The sequence below is a fragment of the Carcharodon carcharias genome, chromosome 3, assembly GCF_017639515.1.
Source record: "Carcharodon carcharias isolate sCarCar2 chromosome 3, sCarCar2.pri, whole genome shotgun sequence".
NCBI lineage: Eukaryota > Metazoa > Chordata > Chondrichthyes > Lamniformes > Lamnidae > Carcharodon > Carcharodon carcharias.
Genome location: NC_054469.1, coordinates 15728532 through 15749739, shown reverse-complemented (window position 1 = coordinate 15749739; position 21208 = coordinate 15728532). Strand labels below are relative to the sequence as shown.

The 21208-nt window shown below is 45.7% G+C and overlaps 1 protein-coding gene across 3 annotated transcripts in view; it reads right to left on the bottom strand.

The window, feature by feature from the left end:
• Window positions 1-3815: 3815 nt before the first annotated feature.
• mindy4 (MINDY lysine 48 deubiquitinase 4) overlaps window positions 3816-21208 on the bottom strand; it is a 194384-nt gene continuing 176991 nt past the window's right edge. For 2 of the 3 annotated variants that reach the window (XM_041185170.1, XM_041185171.1), the window contains exon 18: window positions 3816-7399. In XM_041185170.1, coding sequence (XP_041041104.1) covers window positions 7351-7399 — 49 coding nt within the window. In that variant the 3' untranslated portion in view covers window positions 3816-7350. Of the gene's footprint in view, window positions 7400-8152; window positions 8222-21208 lie in introns of all 3 variants that reach the window. The other variant, XM_041185172.1, reaches the window with a different exon arrangement.

The window sequence follows — 21208 nt, the reverse complement described above, 5'->3', positions numbered from 1 at the left end:
CTCCAGGTTTTCCACAGATTTCTGAAGTTACAGTGGTCGATCAGAGGAACCTCTGCAGCTACCTGGAAACTTGAAGGAACACTTCATGAATGCATTTACGTTGCCACCCCTTAGAGATTAAACAAATTCTTTCTTAGCTGTGCTTTAACATGATGTGCTTTAGAATGATAAGAGTGCTACAACACAGAAGGATCAACCCATTGTTTGAGTGCTGACTCTCTCACAAGAGCTATCAATTTGGTCCCTACCCTCTTGTACACACGTTCTGCCAAAAACACTTAAGACTTAAAGAGCTTGCAATTTTATACCTCAGGACATTCCAATATACTTTACAGCCAATTAAGTTACTGTCATAATGTAGGAAGTGCACTTTATCTATAGCTCATGTCTCTCAAACAACTGTGTGCTTTGTGTACAATTATCTCAAAGCAATTTTTATATCAGTAAATTTGGCATCCCTTTTGTACACAGCAGGATTCAAACAGCAGTGAGTTCAGTGAATTAGTGACTAGCTGATCAGTTTCTGGTGGTATTTATTGAAGGAGGAAGATCGACCAAAATATCTTAGGATTTAGCTTTCCTTTGAGCTCCTCTCAGTCTTCCACACAGCTCTGGTGGAGACATCACATAGGCGCAAGCAGGGCTTCCATTGAACATCACCAAAGTTACGGCAGCATAGTGGGAGAAGCTACGAGAAAATTCCTGACCCTGTCCTTTGCCTGAGCTCATGGGGTCATAGGGTCATCTAAAGATCCACCTCAACGGGCCGACCATGTTCCAATTTAACAACTCAGCAGAAAGTCGCCCCCTCCAACAATGCAGCACTCACTCAGCACTGGAAAGTTGGTCATGACACAATGATATCCCCTCACTTGAGTCAAAAGATTGTGGGCTTGAGTCCCACCAGAGGCTTGAACATATAATCGGAGCTGATACATTCAAGTGCCGAGGGAGAGCTGCATTGTTGGTGATGCTGCCTTCCAGATGAGTTTACAGTTAAACTGTGGCCATGTCTTCCCTCTCAGGTAGACATAAAAGATCCAATGGCACTATTTCAAGACAAAGGTAGATCTCCTTGATGTCCTGGCCAATATTTATCCCTTAACCATCATCACTAAATCAATTTATCTAGTCATCACATTGTCATTTGTGGGAGTTTGTCATGTGCAAATTGTTTGCCCCGTTTCCTACATTACAATAGTGACTACACCTCAAAAAGTAGTTAATTGGCTGTAAAGTACATTGGGATATCCTGAGGTTGTGAAAGGCTCTGTATGAACGCAAGTCTTTCTTTCTCAGATGATTTTAGTTTAAACTCCTGGCACTGAGCTTAAGTCCTCAATCTTCTGACCCAGAGGTAAGAGCGTTAGCAACAAAACCAAGCTGAATATATGTGATATACTTGATTCATCACCCCAAACTGGTCCCATTGCTACCACCATTACCTGGTGAAGCTATAACATGGGATTACTTGCATACCAAACAGCATAAGCAGCAAGTGAAAGAGCTAAGCGATCCCTAACAAAACAAACGGATCAGATCTAAGCTCTGCAGTCCTGCCACATCCAGTCGTAAATGGTGGTGGACAATTAAACAACTCACTGGAGGAGGAGGTTTCCACAAATATTCCCATTCTCAATGATGGAGGAGCTCAGAACATCAGTGCAAAAGATAAGGCTGAAGCAATTGCTACAACCTTCAGCCAGAATTGCTGAGTGGATATCAGCTTCCTCTGGAGGTCCCCAGCATCACAGATGCCAATCTTCAGCCAATTCGATTTACTTCACATGATATCAAGAAACAGCTGAAGGCACTGCACACTGTAAAAGCTATGGGCCCTGACAATATTCCAGCAATATAACTGAAGTCTTGTGCTCCAGAACTTGCTGCGCCACTAGCCAAGCTGTTCCAGTACAGCTACAACACTGACATCTGCCCGGCTATGTAGAAAATTGCCCAGATATGTCCTGTACACAAAAAACAGGGCAATTACAACCCGACCAATTACCGCCCCATCAGTCTACTTTCCATCATCAGTTATGGAAAGTACCAATAACCTGCTTACTGACGCCCAGTTTGGGTTCTGCCAGGACCAATGAGCTCCTGACCTCATTACAACCTTGGTTCAAACATGGACAAAAGAGCTGAACTCCCGAGGTGAAGTGAGAGTGACTTGCCTTGACATCAAGGCCGTATTTGATCGTGTGCTATCAAGAAGCCCTAGCAAAACTGGAGTCAATGGTAATCAGGGGGAAAACTCTCCGCTGGTTGGAGTCATACCTAGCACAAAGAAAGATGGTTGTGGTTGTTGGAGGTCAGTCATCTTAGCTCCAGGACTTAACTGCAGGAGTTCCTCAGGATAGTGTGTCAGAAGTGGGGATGTTCGCTGATGATTGCACAATGTTCAGCACCATTCGCGACTCCTCAGATACTGAAGCAGTCCATGTCCAAATGCAACAGGAACTGGACAATATCCAGGCTTGGGCTGACAAGTGGTAAGTAACATTCTCACCACACAAGTGTCAGGCAATGACCATCTCCAAAAAAGAGAGAATCCAACCATCGCCCCTTGATGTTTAATGGCATTACCATCACTGAATCCCCTACTATCAACATCTTGGGGGTTACCATTGACAGAAACTGAACTGGATTAGCCATATAAATACTGTGGCTACAAGAGCAGGTCAGAGGCTAGGAATTGTGCGATGAGTAACTCACCTCCAGACTCTCCAAAGCCTGTCCACTATCTACAAAGCACAAGTCAGGAGTGTGATGGAATAATCTCCACTTGCCTCGATGAGCACAACTCCCAGAACACTCAAGAAGCTTGACACCATCCAAGACAAAACAGCCCGCTTGATTGGCACGACATTCACAAACATTCACTCTCTCCACCACTGATGCACACTCGCAGCAGTGTGTACCATCTACAAGATGCACTGCAGGAATTCACCAAGGCTCTTTCGGCAGCACCTTCCAAACCCAAGACCACTATCATCTAGAAGGACAAGGGCAGCAGATAGATGGGAACACCACCACCTGGAAGTTCCCCTCCAAGTCACTCACCATCCTGACTTGGAAATATATCGCCGTTCCTTCAGTGTCGCTGGGTCAAAATCCTGGAACTCCCTCCCTAACAGCACTGTAGGTGTACCTACACCACATGGTCTTGCAGCGATTCAAGAAGGCAGCTCACCACCACCTTCACAAGGGCAACTAGGGATGGGAAATAAAAGCTGGCTTAGCCAGCGAAGCCCTCAACCCGTGAACAAATAAAAACAATCCATTAATTGACAGACCCATAACCAATGGTATTTTATCCCACTGTTACTCAGCTCGCATGCTTTTTGAACACAAGCAAAGTTTAGACTCACAGATTCTGTAACTGCACTGCAATGTTTTTCCATCGTTCAAGTGGATAAACTATCAAATGTTCCAATGCTACACCTTGACCAAAATCCTTGTGGTTAAATTGGATAAGTCAAAAGAAAAAAAAAACAAATGCTTATCCATAGAAGCAGCCTGATTGGCAGAGCTGGCAGTAACTTTCTGCACACATTAGCAACTGACTTCTGCTTTCAAATCTCTGCCATTCTGGGTGTGCAGAATGTATCACAAAACGCAGCATTTGGTTAAGTGCACATATTCGGTGGATTAACATTCCTTGCACGCCCATAAGCAATTCATCTGGTGCTTGGTCGGAAACCGAATCATCCGGCACCGAATAGTCTTTGAAAAAGCGATCCCATTTATGCCAGGATTATTTTTATTACGCAGCTTTTGCACGCATAATTGTCATGTAATGTGGCACAGGGCACAAGTGAAAGGTTTCCATTAAATTAAAAGTTATTTCATTTCAGTCATGCAAACAAAACAGCAATTCTTCAGAAATTTCACAGCATCAATTTACTGCACGTAAAATAATACAATAGCTTGGTCTTTCTCATTGTTTGGCTCCATGTATTAACCAGGAAGATTCAGACATACATAAACACATATTCACGTGCACACATGCACATTTGTTGCACCAAACAAATTAAAGACAATGGGATAGCCAACACAGCCAAATATAAAGGGAGGATTAGCTGCTTTTTAAACCCTTGACAACCAGTTATAGAACGAGGCTGGAAATTACAGCGAGCAACTTTTTCATGCAGATAATTAAGGCGTATGCACCAAACTCAGAAAAATATAAGCTGATATAAGGGACAGTTGACATGTTTTTGTCATGTCAAGAAGGGCTCTGCACAAGGGACTGTTAGCTCAAAATGAAGCATGCTTGTGAAACGGGTTTTTAACTCCAAGGACTTATTATGAAAAGCTGCACTGGCAGCCAGACCAAAGCCAGCAGGAGTGATGTCTGAGCTGACAGAAAAGAGCAGAAATTGTAATGTGAGCCTAAGGCTACCCAGGGAGGGGGTGGAGAGGTGGGGTTGGGAGTGGGTGGGGGGGGGGGAGGGCCGGGTTGTGGGGCATGATGGCATTTGGCAGTGGATGACAGCACTGGGAGGAATATGGTGAGAAGATGGCTAGCTGGGGTTGATCCTTTAAAGGAACGAGGGAGAGAAGGAAAAGAACAATGTGGAGTATGCAGCTCCTTTCATAGCCTCAGGACATTCCAAAGGGCTTCACGTGATGAATCTTTAGCTTTCCAAAGATGGTAACTAACTTGTACAGGCCAAAATCCCAAAGACAGCTATGAACTCAAAATGACCGATCGTCTGTTTTAATGGTGCTGGTCCAGTTGCTTCAATAACGAATGTTAGCCAAGAGACACTTTTAAAAAAAAGTGACATCAGAGAAAAAAAAAATGGCATGGAATATTTTGCATCTACCTGCACATCATGTAGAATGCAAGTTCTTAAAGATTAATCTGTGATTAAAAGCAAAATGAAGACAAATAAGAATGAGCAATCCAAGAGGGCATAGATGCAGAATCCATGAAGCTGTCAAATTTAGGGATAGATACTTGAAAGAAATATTATTAAGGCATATGGAAAAAACATATATGGTAAACTTTACCAACACTTTACCAGCACACTCTACCAACCGGAATTTCTGACAGCTTGATTTTTTTTTTAAAAAGCTCTGAGTTCAGATAATGCATTCTTAACAAAAAAACTAACAATAATAACAGCTGATTATAAATCTGCAGAAGTTGTCCTTACGTGTTACATTGAAATAATTAAATTTTTGGATCAGTTTTGGTTATTATCTCTGGACAAAGATATACTGCTCAGAGCAATTGTTAGTAAAACTGGCAGCACGGATTGTTTTTTAAAAGCTGAGCTGAAGGTTGTGGCGTCAGCTTGGTCTCCAGTTGTGGTGGTTTTACTGTGATGCCCTGCTGTGCTGGGGCCTTTGACTGCCCTGCTGCTTCCCCTCTGCTCTCAAAGACAGAGCAGCACCTTGTCTTGTGTCTGGGGTAATGTAACTCCCTGCTACCTGGTATTTTTGATTAACTGGCACCACCTACCCCCCGAGCGCAATGGATAACTAAGATTTAACTGTAATAGGCTAGCGGGGAGAGGCTGAGCGGTCTGGTGGGTTTTTTCTTGTTCCTAAAAACTCTTAGGTTCTTTTGGAAACAAAACATGTTAAGCTATTCTGGCTATTTTCTGACAGTCCATGGAGATAATAAGATTTGTTTTGTAACAGTTCCCCAACTGTCTGCAAGATCAAGGTGGGAGAAACTGGGTAAAATGGACATTATTGCAGCACGAGTTCCAATGCCCGAATTGTGCCAATGTTACAGGTGCCATAATAATATTGGTGAAAACGGATTTCTGGGTGTCAGTGATGGACGCCTAAGCCAAACACCTGAGAGTTCTGTTGAAGAGTCATACGGACTCGAAACGTTAACTGTGTTCCTCTCCGCAGATGCTGTCAGACCTGCTGAGTTTTTCCAGGTATTTTTGTTTTTGACCTGAAATCTGGGCAGGGCTGAACACAACAGGCTGCTGAGCCTATTCTGCTCAAGATTACTCGGTCAACATGCGGCTTAATCAATGGGTTCTGAAAGGGAGTTCTGGAGGCTGCCACCAAAACATTATAATTTTTTTTGAGTTAACTTCATGAGAAGTTTGGAGGAGTGCTCCTGCTCCTCCCACCTCCACAGCATTATTGTAATCCACTGCTGTTCTACTGCCAATGGAGCCTCAAATTTTTTTTAAATATTGTAATGCTTGGCCAATTCTGGAACTTCGGGTTGCTGCATGGCCTGGAGGATACATTGTCCATTGGTCCAAAACCACATCTCTCGTTCTCCTCCTCTTCCCCACCCACCTCCGCCCACTATGGGCTACTGCCAGTCAGCAAGCTAGCCCATACTGGACTGAAGTGAAGTGGCCAGCCAGCTGCTTCTAGAGGCACAACAAAGTTGCCTCAGTTATTGAAGTGGGGCCCGAGGCTTAGTCTTAGAAAAGCCTCGAGTGCTTAGCTCCTGGTTCATGCTGACCATTCTTCTTTAGGGTGCAAGGTACAACCTTTGACCTCTACTATCTGGGTGGAAATCATAAGTTGTAGCGCATGATCTAAACAATTAATTGAATGAGCTAATTAAAAACCATTTTTTTAAAAAACATCAAGCATTATTGTATTTAGCAATGTTAGGACAGTACGATGGCAAAACAGGTAAAGGGTGTGTGATTATACTGTAGTCACTATTAAGCATTTGTGGGCTTGCAGTCTCCCATCGAACCAGGGACATTTGGTTTAGATCCAAATTCCTACCTCAGTAATTTCTAAAATAGGTTAAAGCCAAAATTAAAATTGAGCACAGCCCTCTAAAAGTTGCTTTTGTTGAATCCAAGTCAACTTTGGAGAGAAACTCAAATTGAGGTCTCAGTATCTCTTACAATTCAGTCACTAAGCCTCTGCCAGAGGGAATTAACATCTCGCAGTGACTCCGTCCAATAAACCCAACCACTCCGAAAGCATCTGAATTTCACTTGTGGGTTTCAAATTATTGATAATAGATCCGGTGCCAGGGAATCATTTAAAATAACCTGAATCGCGTAACCATGGTAGCATACCAAATATCTAGTTCTGTCAGCTCGCCTGGGAGGCGTGCAGGTAAGCCAGCTCATTACTTTCCTAGGTTTACAGCCTTCAAGGTCACAATCTCCATTTCCCCCCAACCCCCACCGTTACGCATTCAGAGGAAATGAGGTAAATTAACTGAATGAGGTGTTGTTGGGTGCCATCCGATGACAGACACATTTTAAGGCCTATCCTGCTATCAACTGCAGACTTCAGAAGCGAAGGTGTTGTTGGTGTTTGATTCCTGCACCTCTCAGTCCCCTCGGGCACACGTTCCAGGTTTGACTTCAGAGTCTATGGTCCAGCTTCTCACAGGATTGGGTCCGTTCCATTCCAGTCTACAAATGCTCCTTTCCACCTGAATAAGATAGGGAATGGTTTTATGAGCAGTACATTCAAAGGAAGTCCTTCCTCCTTACAGATGAAAATAATTTTCCCCCTTAAGCTTGAGGTTCCAACTCCAAATTAGCCTGCTCTCTTTGGGCAAGGTGACAGTGACCTGCTTCCAGATCTCTGCTAATCTTTAAGTGATCCCCAGAAGCTATGCACAGGCAGCCTAGGGTGGCTGTATCTCAAATTTACTTCCCTTGCGTTTCACTACCAATTCATGAAACACGCCCATCTGTATTTATAATACCTCAAACCATCTCAAAGATCTTCACAAAATGGCTGACTAATCTTAAACAGCAACAACTTGCATTTATATCAGCATCTTTAATGGAGAAAGTGTCCACTGTGCTTCACAAAAGTGCAAGAAAAAAAAAATTATGGCAAAAGAAAGATTAGAAACAGAAGTAGGCCATTCAGCTCCTTGAAACTGCTCTGCCATTTCGTCAGATTGTAGGCGATATGTACCTCAACTCCATTTGCACACCATCACTCCATATCTCTCACTACACTTGCCCAACAAAGAATACTGGATCCCAATCTTGATAAATCCAATCGGCAACAGCATCCACAGCTTTCTGGGGAGCAAGCTCCAGATTCCCACTAAACTTGTTTGGAAAAAGTGCTTCCTCATGTCAGTCCTAATGGGCCAACTCTAATATTAAGATGATTCCCCCTTGTCCTGGATTCCCCCATCAGAGAAAAGAGTTTTTTTTAAACTTACCCAATCAAATCCTTTCATCATTTTGTGAACACTGGTTAGATCATCCCTCAGCTTTCTTGATTACATGGACTGCAAGACAAGGTTATCCAACATGTTCTCAATTTGAATCTTTAATTCCTGGTATCATTCCCTGGTGAATCTGTACTGCATCCCTTCCAAAGCCAGTATATCCAGATGAAGACACCCATGAGCGTTTCAGCAATGTGGACTAGTTGAGGTTGGGGTGGAGGCAAATAATGTGAGGAAGGTGGAAATAGGTGGTGTTTCTGAGGCAGAAATTACAGATCAAAAACTCAGCTGAATGGTCTGGTGCAGTTTAAACAATGGCCAGTGTGGGGAAGGGAGTCAATTGCAGTGAGTAGAGTTTGTGACGGGGACTGAAGATGATGGTTTCAGTTTTTCCAATATTGTTTTGCTTGAGTAAGTTAACACTCGATCAAGACTGTATATTGGACAAGCAGTGAACAGCATTTAATTAGTGGAGAGTTTGAGAGATATGTTGTATAGAGAGACCTGGGTGTCACTGATGTAAATGTGGAAGTTGACACTATGTGAGCGATATCACAAGGGGAAACAAGCTGACAAGGATTGAGTGGGACCAACAATACACTGGGGGAGTCCAGGGATAGCAGTTCGGGACAGGGGAAGAAGTCATTGCAGTTGCACAGAAGTGTACAACAGGGGAAAGATGTTAGAGGACAACAATGCAGGCTTAAAAGTGGACAAATCTCCAGGTTCAGATGATTTGTGTCCCAGACTGCTGAGGGAGGCAAAGGAGGAGATCGCAGGGGCTCTGACCCAAATTTTTAATTCCTCTCTGGCCACGGGGGAGGTGCCAGAGGACTGGAGAACAGCTAATGTGGTTCCGCTATTTAAGAAGGTTTGTAGAGATAAGCCAGGGAACTACAGACAAGTGGGTCTCACGTCAGTAATAGGGAAACTACTGGGGAAAATTCTGAAGGAGGTGATCTACCTCCACTTGGAGAGGCAAGATTTGATCAGGGATAGTCAGCGTGGTTTTGTCAGAGGGAGGTCATGCCTGACAAATTTGATTGAATTTTTTGAGGAGGTGACCAGGTGTATAGATGAGGGTAGTGCAGTTGATGTAGTTTATATGGATTTCAGCAAAGCCTTTGACAAGATCCCACATGGGAGATTTATAAAGAAGGCAAATGCACATGGGATACAGGGTAATTTGATAAGGTGGATTCAAAATTGGCTCAGTTGTAGGAGACAGAGGGTGCTTTAGTGACTGGAAGCCAGTGTCCAGTGGCGTACCACAGGGATCTGTGCTGGGTCCCCTATTATTTGTCATTTATATAAACAACATAGATGACTATGTGAGGGGTAGGATTAGTAAGTTTGCGGATGACATAAAGATTGGCCGGGTGGTTAACAGTGAGGTTGAGTGTCTTGGGCTACAGGAAGATATAGACGGGATTGTCAAATGGGCATCTGCAGATGGAATTTAACCCTGAAAAGTGTGAAGTGATACACTTTGGAAGGAGTAATTTGACAAGGAAGTATTCAATGAATGGCATGACACTAGGAAGTTCTGAGGAACAAAGGGACCTTGGTGTGTGTGTCCATAGGTCTCTGAAGGCAGAGGGGCATGTTAGTGGGGTGGTGAAATGGCATATGGGACACTTGCCTTTATCAATCGAGGCATAGATTGTGGTGAAGGCGGATTGCCTCACATCCTTTAAAAAGTACCTGGATGAGCAATTGGCATGTCATAACATTCAAGGCTAAGGGCCAAGTGCTGGTAAGTAGGATTAGGTAAGTAGGTCAGGTGTTTCTCACGTGTCGGTGCAGACTCAATGGGCCGAAGGGTCTTTTTTGCACTGTGTGAGTCTGTGATTCTGTGAATGCAATCAGCCATGTCAAAAGCTGCAGAGAGGGCAGAAGGGAGAGTGCACCATGTTTATACTCAGTTTCTTTTTATTTATTCATAGGATGTGTGGGTCGCTGGCTAGGCCAGCATTTACTGCCCATCCCTAATTGCCCTTGAGGTGGTGGTGCTGAGCTGCCTTCTTGAACCACTGCGGTGCAGGTACACCCACAGTGCTATTAGGGAGGGAGTTGCAGGATTTTGGCCCAGAGACAGTGAAGGAACAGTGATATGTTTCCAAGTCAGGATGGTGTGTGGCTTGAGGGGGGGATCTTCCAGGTGGTGGTGTTCCCATGTATCTGCTGCCTTTATCCTTCCAGATGGTAGTGGTTGTGAGTCTGGAAGGTGCTAAGGAGGCTTGTTGTTTGAGCTGCACTCATCCAGGCAAGTGGAGAATATTCCATCACACTCCTGACATGCCTTGTGGCTGGGTGGATAGGCTTTGGGGAGTTAAGAGATGAGTTACTCGCTGCAGGGTTCCTATCCTCTAAACTGGTCTTATAGTCATAGTATTTATATGTGTGGTCTAGTTCAGCTTCTGGTCAATGGTAACCCCCAAGATATTGATAGTGGAGGATTCCATGACAGTAATGCCATCGAATGTCATGGGTCTTATCGGACAGAGTCATTGCCTGGCACTTGTGTGGTGCGAATGTTTCTTGCCACTTATCAGCCCAAGCCTGGATATTATCCAGGTCTTGCTGCATTTGGAAATATAATGCTTCAGTATCCGAGTCATTGCAAATGCACAATGTTCAGCACCAATCTCAAGTGAACATCCTCATTTCTGACTTTATGATGGAAGGAAGGTCATTGATGAAGCAGCTGAAGAGTTTTGGGCCTGGTTCACTATCCTGAGGAACTCCTGCAGTGATGTCCTGGAGCTGAGATGACTGACCTCCAACAACCACCTCGATCAGGTCGCCCCTCAGTCTTCTCAGCTCCAACGAAAACAACCCAAGTCTATCCAACCTCTCTTCATAACTTAAATATTTCATCCCAGGCAACATCTTGGTGAATCTCCTCTGCACCCCCTCCAGTGCAATCACATCTTTCCTATAATGTGGCGACCAGAACTGCACACAGTACTCCAACTGTGGCCTCACCAAGGTTCTATACAACTCCAACATGACCTCCCTACTTTTGTAATCTATGCCTTGATGTCCTGCAGCTGAGATGACTGACCTCCAACAACCACAACCATCTTCCTTTGTGCTAGGTATGACCCCAAACAGCGGAGAGTTTTCCTCGATTCCCACTGAATCCAGTTTTGCTCGGGCTCCTTGATGCCACACTCAGTCAAATGTTGCTTTGATGTCAAAGGCAGTCCCTCTCACCTCATCTCTGGGCTTCAGCTCTTTTGTCCATGTTTGAACCAAGGCTGTAATGAGGGTCTGGGGTTGAATGACCTTGGCAGATCCCAAACTGGGCGTCAGTGAGCAGGTTATTGCTAAGCAAATGTCGCTTGACAGTGCTGTTGATGACCCCTTCCATCACTTTACTGATGATGAAGAGTAGACTGATGGGGCGGTAGTTGGCCAGGTTGGATTTGTCCTGCTTTTTTGTACAGGATATACTTGGGCAATTTACCACATTGCAGGGTAGGTGCCAGTGCTGTAGCTGTACTGGAACAGCTAGGCTAAGGGCACAGCAAGTTCTGGGGCACAAGATTTCGCTACTATTGCCAGAATACTGTCAGGGTCTATAACCTTTACAGATTCAGTGCCTTCAGCCATTTTTTGAATCCAATTGGCTGAAGACTGGCATCTGTGATCCTGGGTACCTCCAGAGGAGGCCAAGATGGATCATCCACTCGACACTTCTGGTGAAGACTGGTGCAAATGCTTCAGCCTTATCTTTTGCACTGATGCTCTGAACTCCTCCATCATTGAGGATGGGGATATTTGTAGAGCCTCTTCCTCCAGCGAGTTAGTTAATTGTCCACCATCATTCACAACTGGATGTGGCAGGACTGCAGAGCTTTGATCTGATCCGTTGGTTCATAAGACGTCTTATGGTCTCATGGTTGTGGGATCGTTTAGCCCTGTCTATCACTTGCTGCTTATGCTGTTTGGCACGCAAATATTTCTGTGTTGTAGCTTCACCAGGTTGATACCTAATTTTTAGGTATGCCTCGTGCTGCTCTTTGCATGTCCTCCCACACGCTTCAATTGAACCGGGACTGATCCCCTGGCTTGGTGGTAATGGTACAGTGGGGAATATGCAGAACTATGAGGTTACAGATTGTGGTTGAGTATAATTCTGCTGCTGCTGATGTCCCACAGCACCGCATGGATGTCCAGTCTTGAGTTGCTTGATCTGTTTGAAATCTAGTATAGTGCCACACAACACAATGGAGGGTATCCTGAATGTGAAGACAGGGCTTTGTCTCATCAAGGACTGTGCACTGGTCACCGCTAGCGATACTATCATGGACAGATGTATCTGTGACAGATAGATTGGTGAGGACAAGGTCAAGTATGTTTTTCCCTCTTCTTAGTTCTCTCACCACCTGCTGCAGACCCAGTCTAGCAGCTATGTCCTTTAGGACACGGCCAACTCAGCCTGTATTGGTGCTACCCAGCCATTCTTGGTGATGGACATCGAAGTCCCCCACCCAGAGTACATTCTGCACCCTTGCCACCCTCAGTCCTTCAAGCAGTGTTCAACATGGGAGAGCAGTGATTCATCAGCTGAGGGGGCACAGTCCGTGGTAATCAGCAGGAGGTTTCCTTGCCCAGGTTTGACCTGATGCCATAAGACTTCATGTGGTCTGGAGTCAATGTTGAGGACTCCCAGGGCAACTCCCTCCCGCCTGTACACCACTGCGTCACCATCTCTGCTGGGTCCATCCTGCTGGTGGGACAGGGCATACCCAGGGATAGTGATGGTGGTGTCTGGGACATTGTCTAGAACTATAGAAAAGTTACGGTGCAGAAAGTGGCCATCAGCCAATCGTGTCTGCACCAGCCAAAAAGAGAAAAAAGCTAGCCACTCCTTTTAATCCCACTTTCCAGCACCTGGTCCGTAGACTTGCAGGTTACAGCACTTCAGATACAGATTCAGGTACCTTTTAAATTAGTTGAGCATTTCAACCTCAACCACCAACTTAGACAGTGAATTCCAGACACCCACCACCCTCTGGATGAAAAAGTTTTTCCTCATAACCCCTCTAATCCTTCTACCGATAACCTTAAATCTATTCCCCCTGGTAATTGACCCCTCAGCCAGGAGAAACAAGTCTTTCCTGTCTACACTAACTAGGCCCCTCATAATTTTGTAAATCTCAATTACGTCTCCCTTAGCCTCCTCTGTTCTAAGGAAAACAACCCCAGCCTATCCAATCTCTCCTCATAGCTGCAATTTTCAAGCCCTGGCATTATTCTTGTAAATCTCCTCTTGCACTCTCTCCAGAGCCATCATGTCCTTCCTGTAATGTGGTGACCAGAACTGGACACAAAATTCCAGCTGTGGCCTAACCAGCATTTTATACAGTTCCAGCATTACAACCCTGCTTTTGTATTCAATAACTCGTCCAATAAGAGAAAACACCCCATATGCTTTCTTCACCGCCTTCTTGCCACCTTCAAAAACCAGTGGACTTGCACTCCAAGGTCCCTCACTTCCTCACTTCCCATTTATTGAGTGCTCCCTTGCTTTGTAAAGTATGCACTGTAAGATATGATTCCACGAATATGACTAATTCAGGCTGTTGATTGAATTAGTCTGTGATACAACGCTCCCAATTTTGGCACAAGCCCCCAGATGTTAGTAAGGAGGAATTTGCAAGGTTAACAAGGCTGAGTTTGCCATTGTCGTTTCCAGTGCCTAGGTTGACGTTGGGTGGTCCATAGATGGTTTTTAGTGGTTTAATACAACTGAGTGGCTTGCTGAGGGCGCTTAAGAGTCAACCACAGTGCTGTGGGTCTGGGGTCACATGTGGGCCAGACCAGGTAAGGACGTCAGATTTCCTCCCCTAAAGGGCATTAGTGAACCAGATGGGTTTTACCAACAATCGACAATGGTTTTTATGGTTAACTTTAGACTTTTATTTCCAGATTTTTATTGAATTCAGATTCCACCCATGACCACCAGCAAATTGAACCCAGCTCAGAGCATTACCCTGGGTCTCTGAATTACCAATCCAGTGACAATAACACTCTGCCACCACCTCCCCATAAAGTGTTGTTATTTTAGGGCCAATTCAGGATTGCGGCAGTAGTGGAACTGATTGGAAAAACTATCTGTAAGGTGATGGCTCCTTATCCTGGGCAGCAAATGAATTAAAAGTCAAATCTCATTGCTGCTGGTCAATACGTTTTACATGGTCTCTTTCAGCAATCTGCTCGGGTAACTTGGATAGGTATTTTCAAGTACAAATTACCTGTTGATACCAGATATTTTAATGAAAATGTGATCATCGTTAGATTTTAACAACTTGGAATACCAGAGACTTATGAGAAAAAACCTACCGGCCATCCCAAAAACAGCTCCAAAGCTTTGACTGTTACAGGGCACATTAAGGTAGTGATTAAGAAAGGGTATGCAAAACTTAGCTATGTGAATGGAGGCATTAGTTAGGCTTCAGCTAGAGTATAAAACAAAAACAGAATTACCTGGAAAAACTCAGCAGGTCTGGCAGCATCGGCGGAGAAGAAAAGAGTTGACGTTTCGAGTCCTCATGACCCTTCGACAGAACTTGAGTTCGAGTCCAGGAAAGAGCTGAAATATAAGCTGGTTTAAGGTGTGTGTGTGGGGGGCGGAGAGATAGAGAGACAGAGAGGTGGAGGGGGTTGGTGTGGTTGTAGCGACAAACAAGCAGTGATAGAAGCAGATCATCAAAAGATGTCAACAACAATAGTACAATAGAACACATAGGTGTTAAAGTTAAAGTTGGTGATATTATCTAAACGAATGTGCTAATTAAGAATGGATGGTAGGGCACTCAAGGTATAGCTCTAGTGGGTTTTTTTTTATATAATGGAAATAGGTGGGAAAAGGAAAATCTTTATAATTTATTGGGGAAAAAAAAAAGAAGGGGGAAACAGAAAGGGGGTGGGGATGGGGGAGGGGACTCACGACCTAAAGTTGTTGAATTCAATATTCAGTCCGGAAGGCTGTAAAGTCCCTAGTCGGAAGATGAGGTGTTGTTCCTCCAGTTTGCGTTGGGCTTCACTGGAACAATGCAGCAAGCCAAGGACAGACATGTGGGCAAGAGAGCAGGGTGGAGTGTTAAAATGGCAAGCGACAGGGAGGTTTGGGTCATTCTTGCGGACAGACCGCAGGTGTTCTGCAAAGCGGTCGCCCAGTTTACGTTTGGTCTCTCCAATGTAGAGGAGACCACATTGGGAGCAACGAATGCAGTAGACTAAGTTGGGGGAAATGCAAGTGAAATGCTGCTTCACTTGAAAGGAGTGTTTGGGTCCTTGGACGGTGAGGAGAGAGGAAGTGAAGGGGCAGGTGTTGCATCTTTTGCGTGGGCAAGGGGTTGTGCCATAGGAGGGGGTTGAGGAGTAGGGGGTGATGGAGGAGTGGACCAGGGTGTCCCGGAGGGAGCGATCCCTACGGAATGCCGATAAGGGGGGTGAAGGGAAGATGTGTTTGGTAGTGGCATCATGCTGGAGTTGGCGGAAATGGCGGAGGATGATCCTTTGAATGCGGAGGCTGGTGGGGTGATAAGTGAGGACAAGGGGGACCCTATCATGTTTCTGGGAGGGAGGAGAAGGAGTGAGGGCGGATGCGCGGGAGATGGGCCGGACACGGTTGAGGGCCCTGTCAACGACCGTGGGTGGAAAACCTCGGTTAAGGAAGAAGGAGGACATGTCAGAGGAACTGTTTTTGAATGTAGCATCATCGGAACAGATGCGACGGAGGCGAAGGAACTGAGAGAATGGGATGGAGTCCTTACAGGAAGTGGGGTGTGAGGAGCTGTAGTCGAGATAGCTGTGGGTGTCGGTGGGTTTGTAATGGATATTGGTGGACAGTCTATCACCAGAGATTGAGACAGAGAGGTCAAGGAAGGGAAGGGAAGTGTCAGAGATGGACCACGTGAAAATGATGGAGGGGTGGAGATTGGAAGCAAAATTAATAAATTTTTCCAAGTCCTGACGAGAGCATGAAGCAGCACCGAAATAATCATCGATGTACCGGAGAAAGAGTTGTGGAAGGGGGCCGGAGTAGGACTGCAACAAGGAATGTTCCACATACCCCATAAAGAGACAGGCATAGCTGGGGCCCATGCGGGTACCCATAGCCACACCTTTTATTTGGAGGAAGTGAGAGGAGTTGAAGGAGAAATTGTTCAGCGTGAGAACAAGTTCAGCCAGACGGAGGAGAGTAGTGGTGGATGGGGATTGTTCGGGCCTCTGTTCGAGGAAGAAGCTAAGGGCCCTCAGACCATCCTGGTGGGGGATGGAGGTGTAGAGGGATTGGACGTCCATGGTGAAGAGGAAGCGGTAGGGGCCAGGGAACTGGAAATTGTTGATGTGACGTAAGGTGTCAGAGGAATCACGGATGTAGGTGGGAAGGGACTGGACAAGGGGAGAGAGAAGGGAGTCAAGATAACGAGAAATGAGTTCTGTGGGGCAGGAGCAAGCTGAGACGATCGGTCTACCGGGGCAGTTCTGTTTGTGGATTTTGGGTAGGAGATAGAAGCGGGCCGTCCGAGGTTGGGCGACTATCAGGTTGGAAGCTGTGGGAGGGAGATCCCCAGAGGCGATGAGGTCAGTGACAGTCCTGGAAACAATGGCTTGATGTTCAGTGGTGGGGTCATGGTCCAGGGAGAGGTAGGAGGAAGTGTCTGCGAGTTGACGCTCAGCCTCCGCGTGGTAGAGGTCAGTGCGCCAGACAACAACAGCACCACCCTTGTCAGCGGGTTTGATGACAATGTCAGGGTTGGACCTGAGAGAATGGAGTGCAGTAAGTTCAGAGAGAGACAGGTTAGAATGGGTGAGAGGAGCAGAGAAATTGAGACGACTAATGTCGCGCCGACAGTTCTCAATGAAAAGATCGAGAGAAGGTAAGAATCCAGAGGGAGGGGTCCAGGTGGAGGGAGAATATTGAAGATGGGTAAAAGGATCCGTTGAACTGGGAGAGGACTCCTGCCCAAAGAAGTGAGCCCGGAGACGAAGACGGCGGAAGAAGAGTTCAGTATCATGCCGAGCCCGAAATTCATTGAGGTGAGGGCGTAAGGGTATGAAACTAAGTCCTTTGCTGAGCACTGAACGTTCAGCATCGGAGAGGGGAAGGTCAGGGGGTATAGTGAATACACGGCTGGGGTTGGGATTGGAAGATGGGGTGGGGACGGAGGGACAGGCAGGGGTGGAGGGTCCTAGATGGGTGTTGGTGTCGATGAGTTGTTGGAGCTTGCGTTCCTTAGCACTTGAGAGAAAGAGAAAAAGTTTCTTGTTGAGGCGTCGGATGAGCCGAAGGTGGGCAACTATCAGGTTGGAAGCTGTGGGAGGGAGATCCCCAGATCCTCTTCATCTTCACCATGGACGTCCAATCCCTCTACACCTCCATCCCCCACCAGGATGGTCTGAGGGCCCTTAGCTTCTTCCTCGAACAGAGGCCCGAACAATCCCCATCCACCACTACTCTCCTCCGTCTGGCTGAACTTGTTCTCACGCTGAACAATTTCTCCTTCAACTCCTCTCACTTCCTCCAAATAAAAGGTGTGGCTATGGGTACCCGCATGGGCCCCAGCTATGCCTGTCTCTTTATGGGGTATGTGGAACATTCCTTGTTGCAGTCCTACTCCGGCCCCCTTCCACAACTCTTTCTCCGGTACATCGATGATTATTTCGGTGCTGCTTCATGCTCTCGTCAGGACTTGGAAAAATTTATTAATTTTGCTTCCAATCTCCACCCCTCCATCATTTTCACGTGGTCCATCTCTGACACTTCCCTTCCCTTCCTTGACCTCTCTGTCTCAATCTCTGGTGATAGACTGTCCACCAATATCCATTACAAACCCACCGACACCCACAGCTATCTCGACTACAGCTCCTCACACCCCACTTCCTGTAAGGACTCCATCCCATTCTCTCAGTTCCTTCGCCTCCGTCGCATCTGTTCCGATGATGCTACATTCAAAAACAGTTCCTCTGACATGTCCTCCTTCTTCCTTAACCGAGGTTTTCCACCCACGGTCGTTGACAGGGCCCTCAACCGTGTCCGGCCCATCTCCCGCGCATCCGCCCTCACTCCTTCTCCTCCCTCCCAGAAACATGATAGGGTCCCCCTTGTCCTCACTTATCACCCCACCAGCCTCCGCATTCAAAGGATCATCCTCCGCCATTTCCGCCAACTCCAGCATGATGCCACTACCAAACACATCTTCCCTTCACCCCCCTTATCGGCATTCCGTAGGGATCGCTCCCTCCGGGACACCCTGGTCCACTCCTCCATCACCCCCTACTCCTCAACCCCCTCCTATGGCACAACCCCTTGCCCACGCAAAAGATGCAACACCTGCCCCTTCACTTCCTCTCTCCTCACCGTCCAAGGACCCAAACACTCCTTTCAAGTGAAGCAGCATTTCACTTGCATTTCCCCCAACTTAGTCTACTGCATTCGTTGCTCCCAATGTGGTCTCCTCTACATTGGAGAGACCAAACGTAAACTGGGCGACCGCTTTGCAGAACACCTGCGGTCTGTCCGCAAGAATGACCCAAACCTCCCTGTCGCTTGCCATTTTAACACTCCACCCTGCTCTCTTGCCCACATGTCTGTCCTTGGCTTGCTGCATTGTTCCAGTGAAGCCCAACGCAAACTGGAGGAACAACACCTCATCTTCCGACTAGGGACTTTACAGCCTTCCGGACTGAATATTGAATTCAACAACTTTAGGTCGTGAGTCCCCTCCCCCATCCCCACCCCCTTTCTGTTTCCCCCTTCTTTTTTTTTTCCCCAATAAATTATAAAGATTTTCCTTTTCCCACCTATTTCCATTATATAAAAAAAAACCCACTAGAGCTATACCTTGAGTGCCCTACCATCCATTCTTAATTAGCACATTCGTTTAGATAATATCACCAACTTTAACTTTCACACCTATGTGTTCTATTGTACTATTGTTGTTGACATCTTTTGATGATCTGCTTCTATCACTGCTTGTTTGTCGCTACAACCACACCAACCCCCTCCACCTCTCTGTCTCTCTATCTCTCCGCCCCCCACACACACACCTTAAACCAGCTTATATTTCAGCTCTTTCCTGGACTCGAACTCAAGTTCTGTCGAAGGGTCATGAGGACTCGAAACGTCAACTCTTTTCTTCTCCGCCGATGCTGCCAGACCTGCTGAGTTTTTCCAGGTAATTCTGTTTTTGTTTTGGATTTCCAGCATCCGCAGTTTTTTTGTTTTTTTCAGCTAGAGTATCATGTGCAATTTGTCAAGGCCTCTGAAAGAGTACAGAGAGGCTTCACCAGAATAACACCTGGGATGAGGGACTTCAATTAAGTGGAGAGGCTGGATAAGCTGGGATTGTTTTCCTTAGAGCTAAAAGGGTTAAGGTAGGCTTAATAAAGCTATAGAAAATTACAAGGGAATTTCATAGAGCAAGTAGGGAGACATATTTCCTCTGGCAAGTAACCAGAGGTCATTGATTTAAAATAACTGGCAAGAGAACAAGAGAGTAAATAAGGGGAAATTTATTGACAGAGAGGACTGGTAAGATCTGGAACACACCTTGCTGAAAGGATGGTGGAATCATATTCCACAGGATTGCAGATGTGCTTAAAGAGGAATAATTTGTAGGGATATGGGAAAAAAGCTGATAGGTGGGACTAAATTGGAAAGTTCTTTCGAAAAGTTAACACAGACATGATGAGCTGAATGGTCTCCTTCTATGCTGTAAGAATCTATGATCCTTTAAAACATCCATATCGTACACACCTCCCAGTATATTATTATTTGACATTTCCCTCTCACTCAGTATGCTCTCTAATGGAGAAATACCACTTTTTTAAAAATTCTTTCATGGGGTGTGAGCATCACTGGCAAGGCCAGCACCTGTTGTCCAACCCTGACTGTCATTCAGTGAGTACCTGCTAGGGCATTTCAGAGGGCAGTTAAGAGTCAACCACGTTGCTGTGGGTCTAGAGTCACATGGAGATGATGGCAGATTTCCCTCCCTAAAGTGAACCAGCTGGGTTTTTACAACGATCAATGATAATTTCATGGGCATCATTACTGCAACTGGCTTTCAATTCCAGCAATTTTCTTACTAAATTTAAATTCAATACTTTAAAACTTGAACTCGTGCCCCCAGAGCATTAGTCTGGGCCTTTGGATTACAAGACCAGTGACATTCCCACTATACCATCATCTCACCTTTTACTAAATGTACACAATTTCACCCAATCTTTGCATTCAGTTCATTATTTTAATTTGTTTTTAACCTCTGTCTTCCCTAAAGCACTGATTAAACAACAACTTACATTTAAATAGCACTTAGGTGAGCCACATAAGGAGGTATTAGAACAGATGACCAAAATTATGGACAAAGAGGTATGTTTTAAGGAGCATCTTAAAGGAGAGAGGAGTTTAGGGAGAGACCATGAGCAGCTGAAAATGCAGTGTGATTAATTGGAAGAGAGCAATGATCTGGGAAGAGCTGATTACAAAGACAGGGTGAGGCCACAGAGGCCACCTCTTTACTACCTAGAAATCTATCAATCTCTGTCTTGAACATACTCAGTGACTAAGTCTCCACAACTCTCTGGGACAGACACTTTCAGAGATTTACCAGCCTCTGAGTGAAGAAATTCCTCTTCATCTCAGTCCTAAATGGCTTGCCCCTTATTCTGAGGTGCTGTGCCCTGGTCTAGGTGCCCCAGCCAGGGGAAACATCCTTCCTGCATCTACCCTGTTGAGCCCTGTAAGAATTTTGTATGTTTCAATGAGATCACCTCTCATTTTTCTAAACTCTAGAGAATACAGGCCCAGTCTCCTCATTCTCTTCTCATAGGTCAATCCTGCCATCCCAGAACTCAGGATCTGGATGGGAAATATGAAGGTGCCAAAGATAGACCCTTGTAGGGCTCCAGTGGTAATGGTGCAAGGGTTGGAACAGAAGACCCAGCAGGTGATTCTCCGGCTACAACTGGATAGATAAAAATGGAACCACCCAGTAGTCCACCTAGCTGGATGACAGAGGAGAG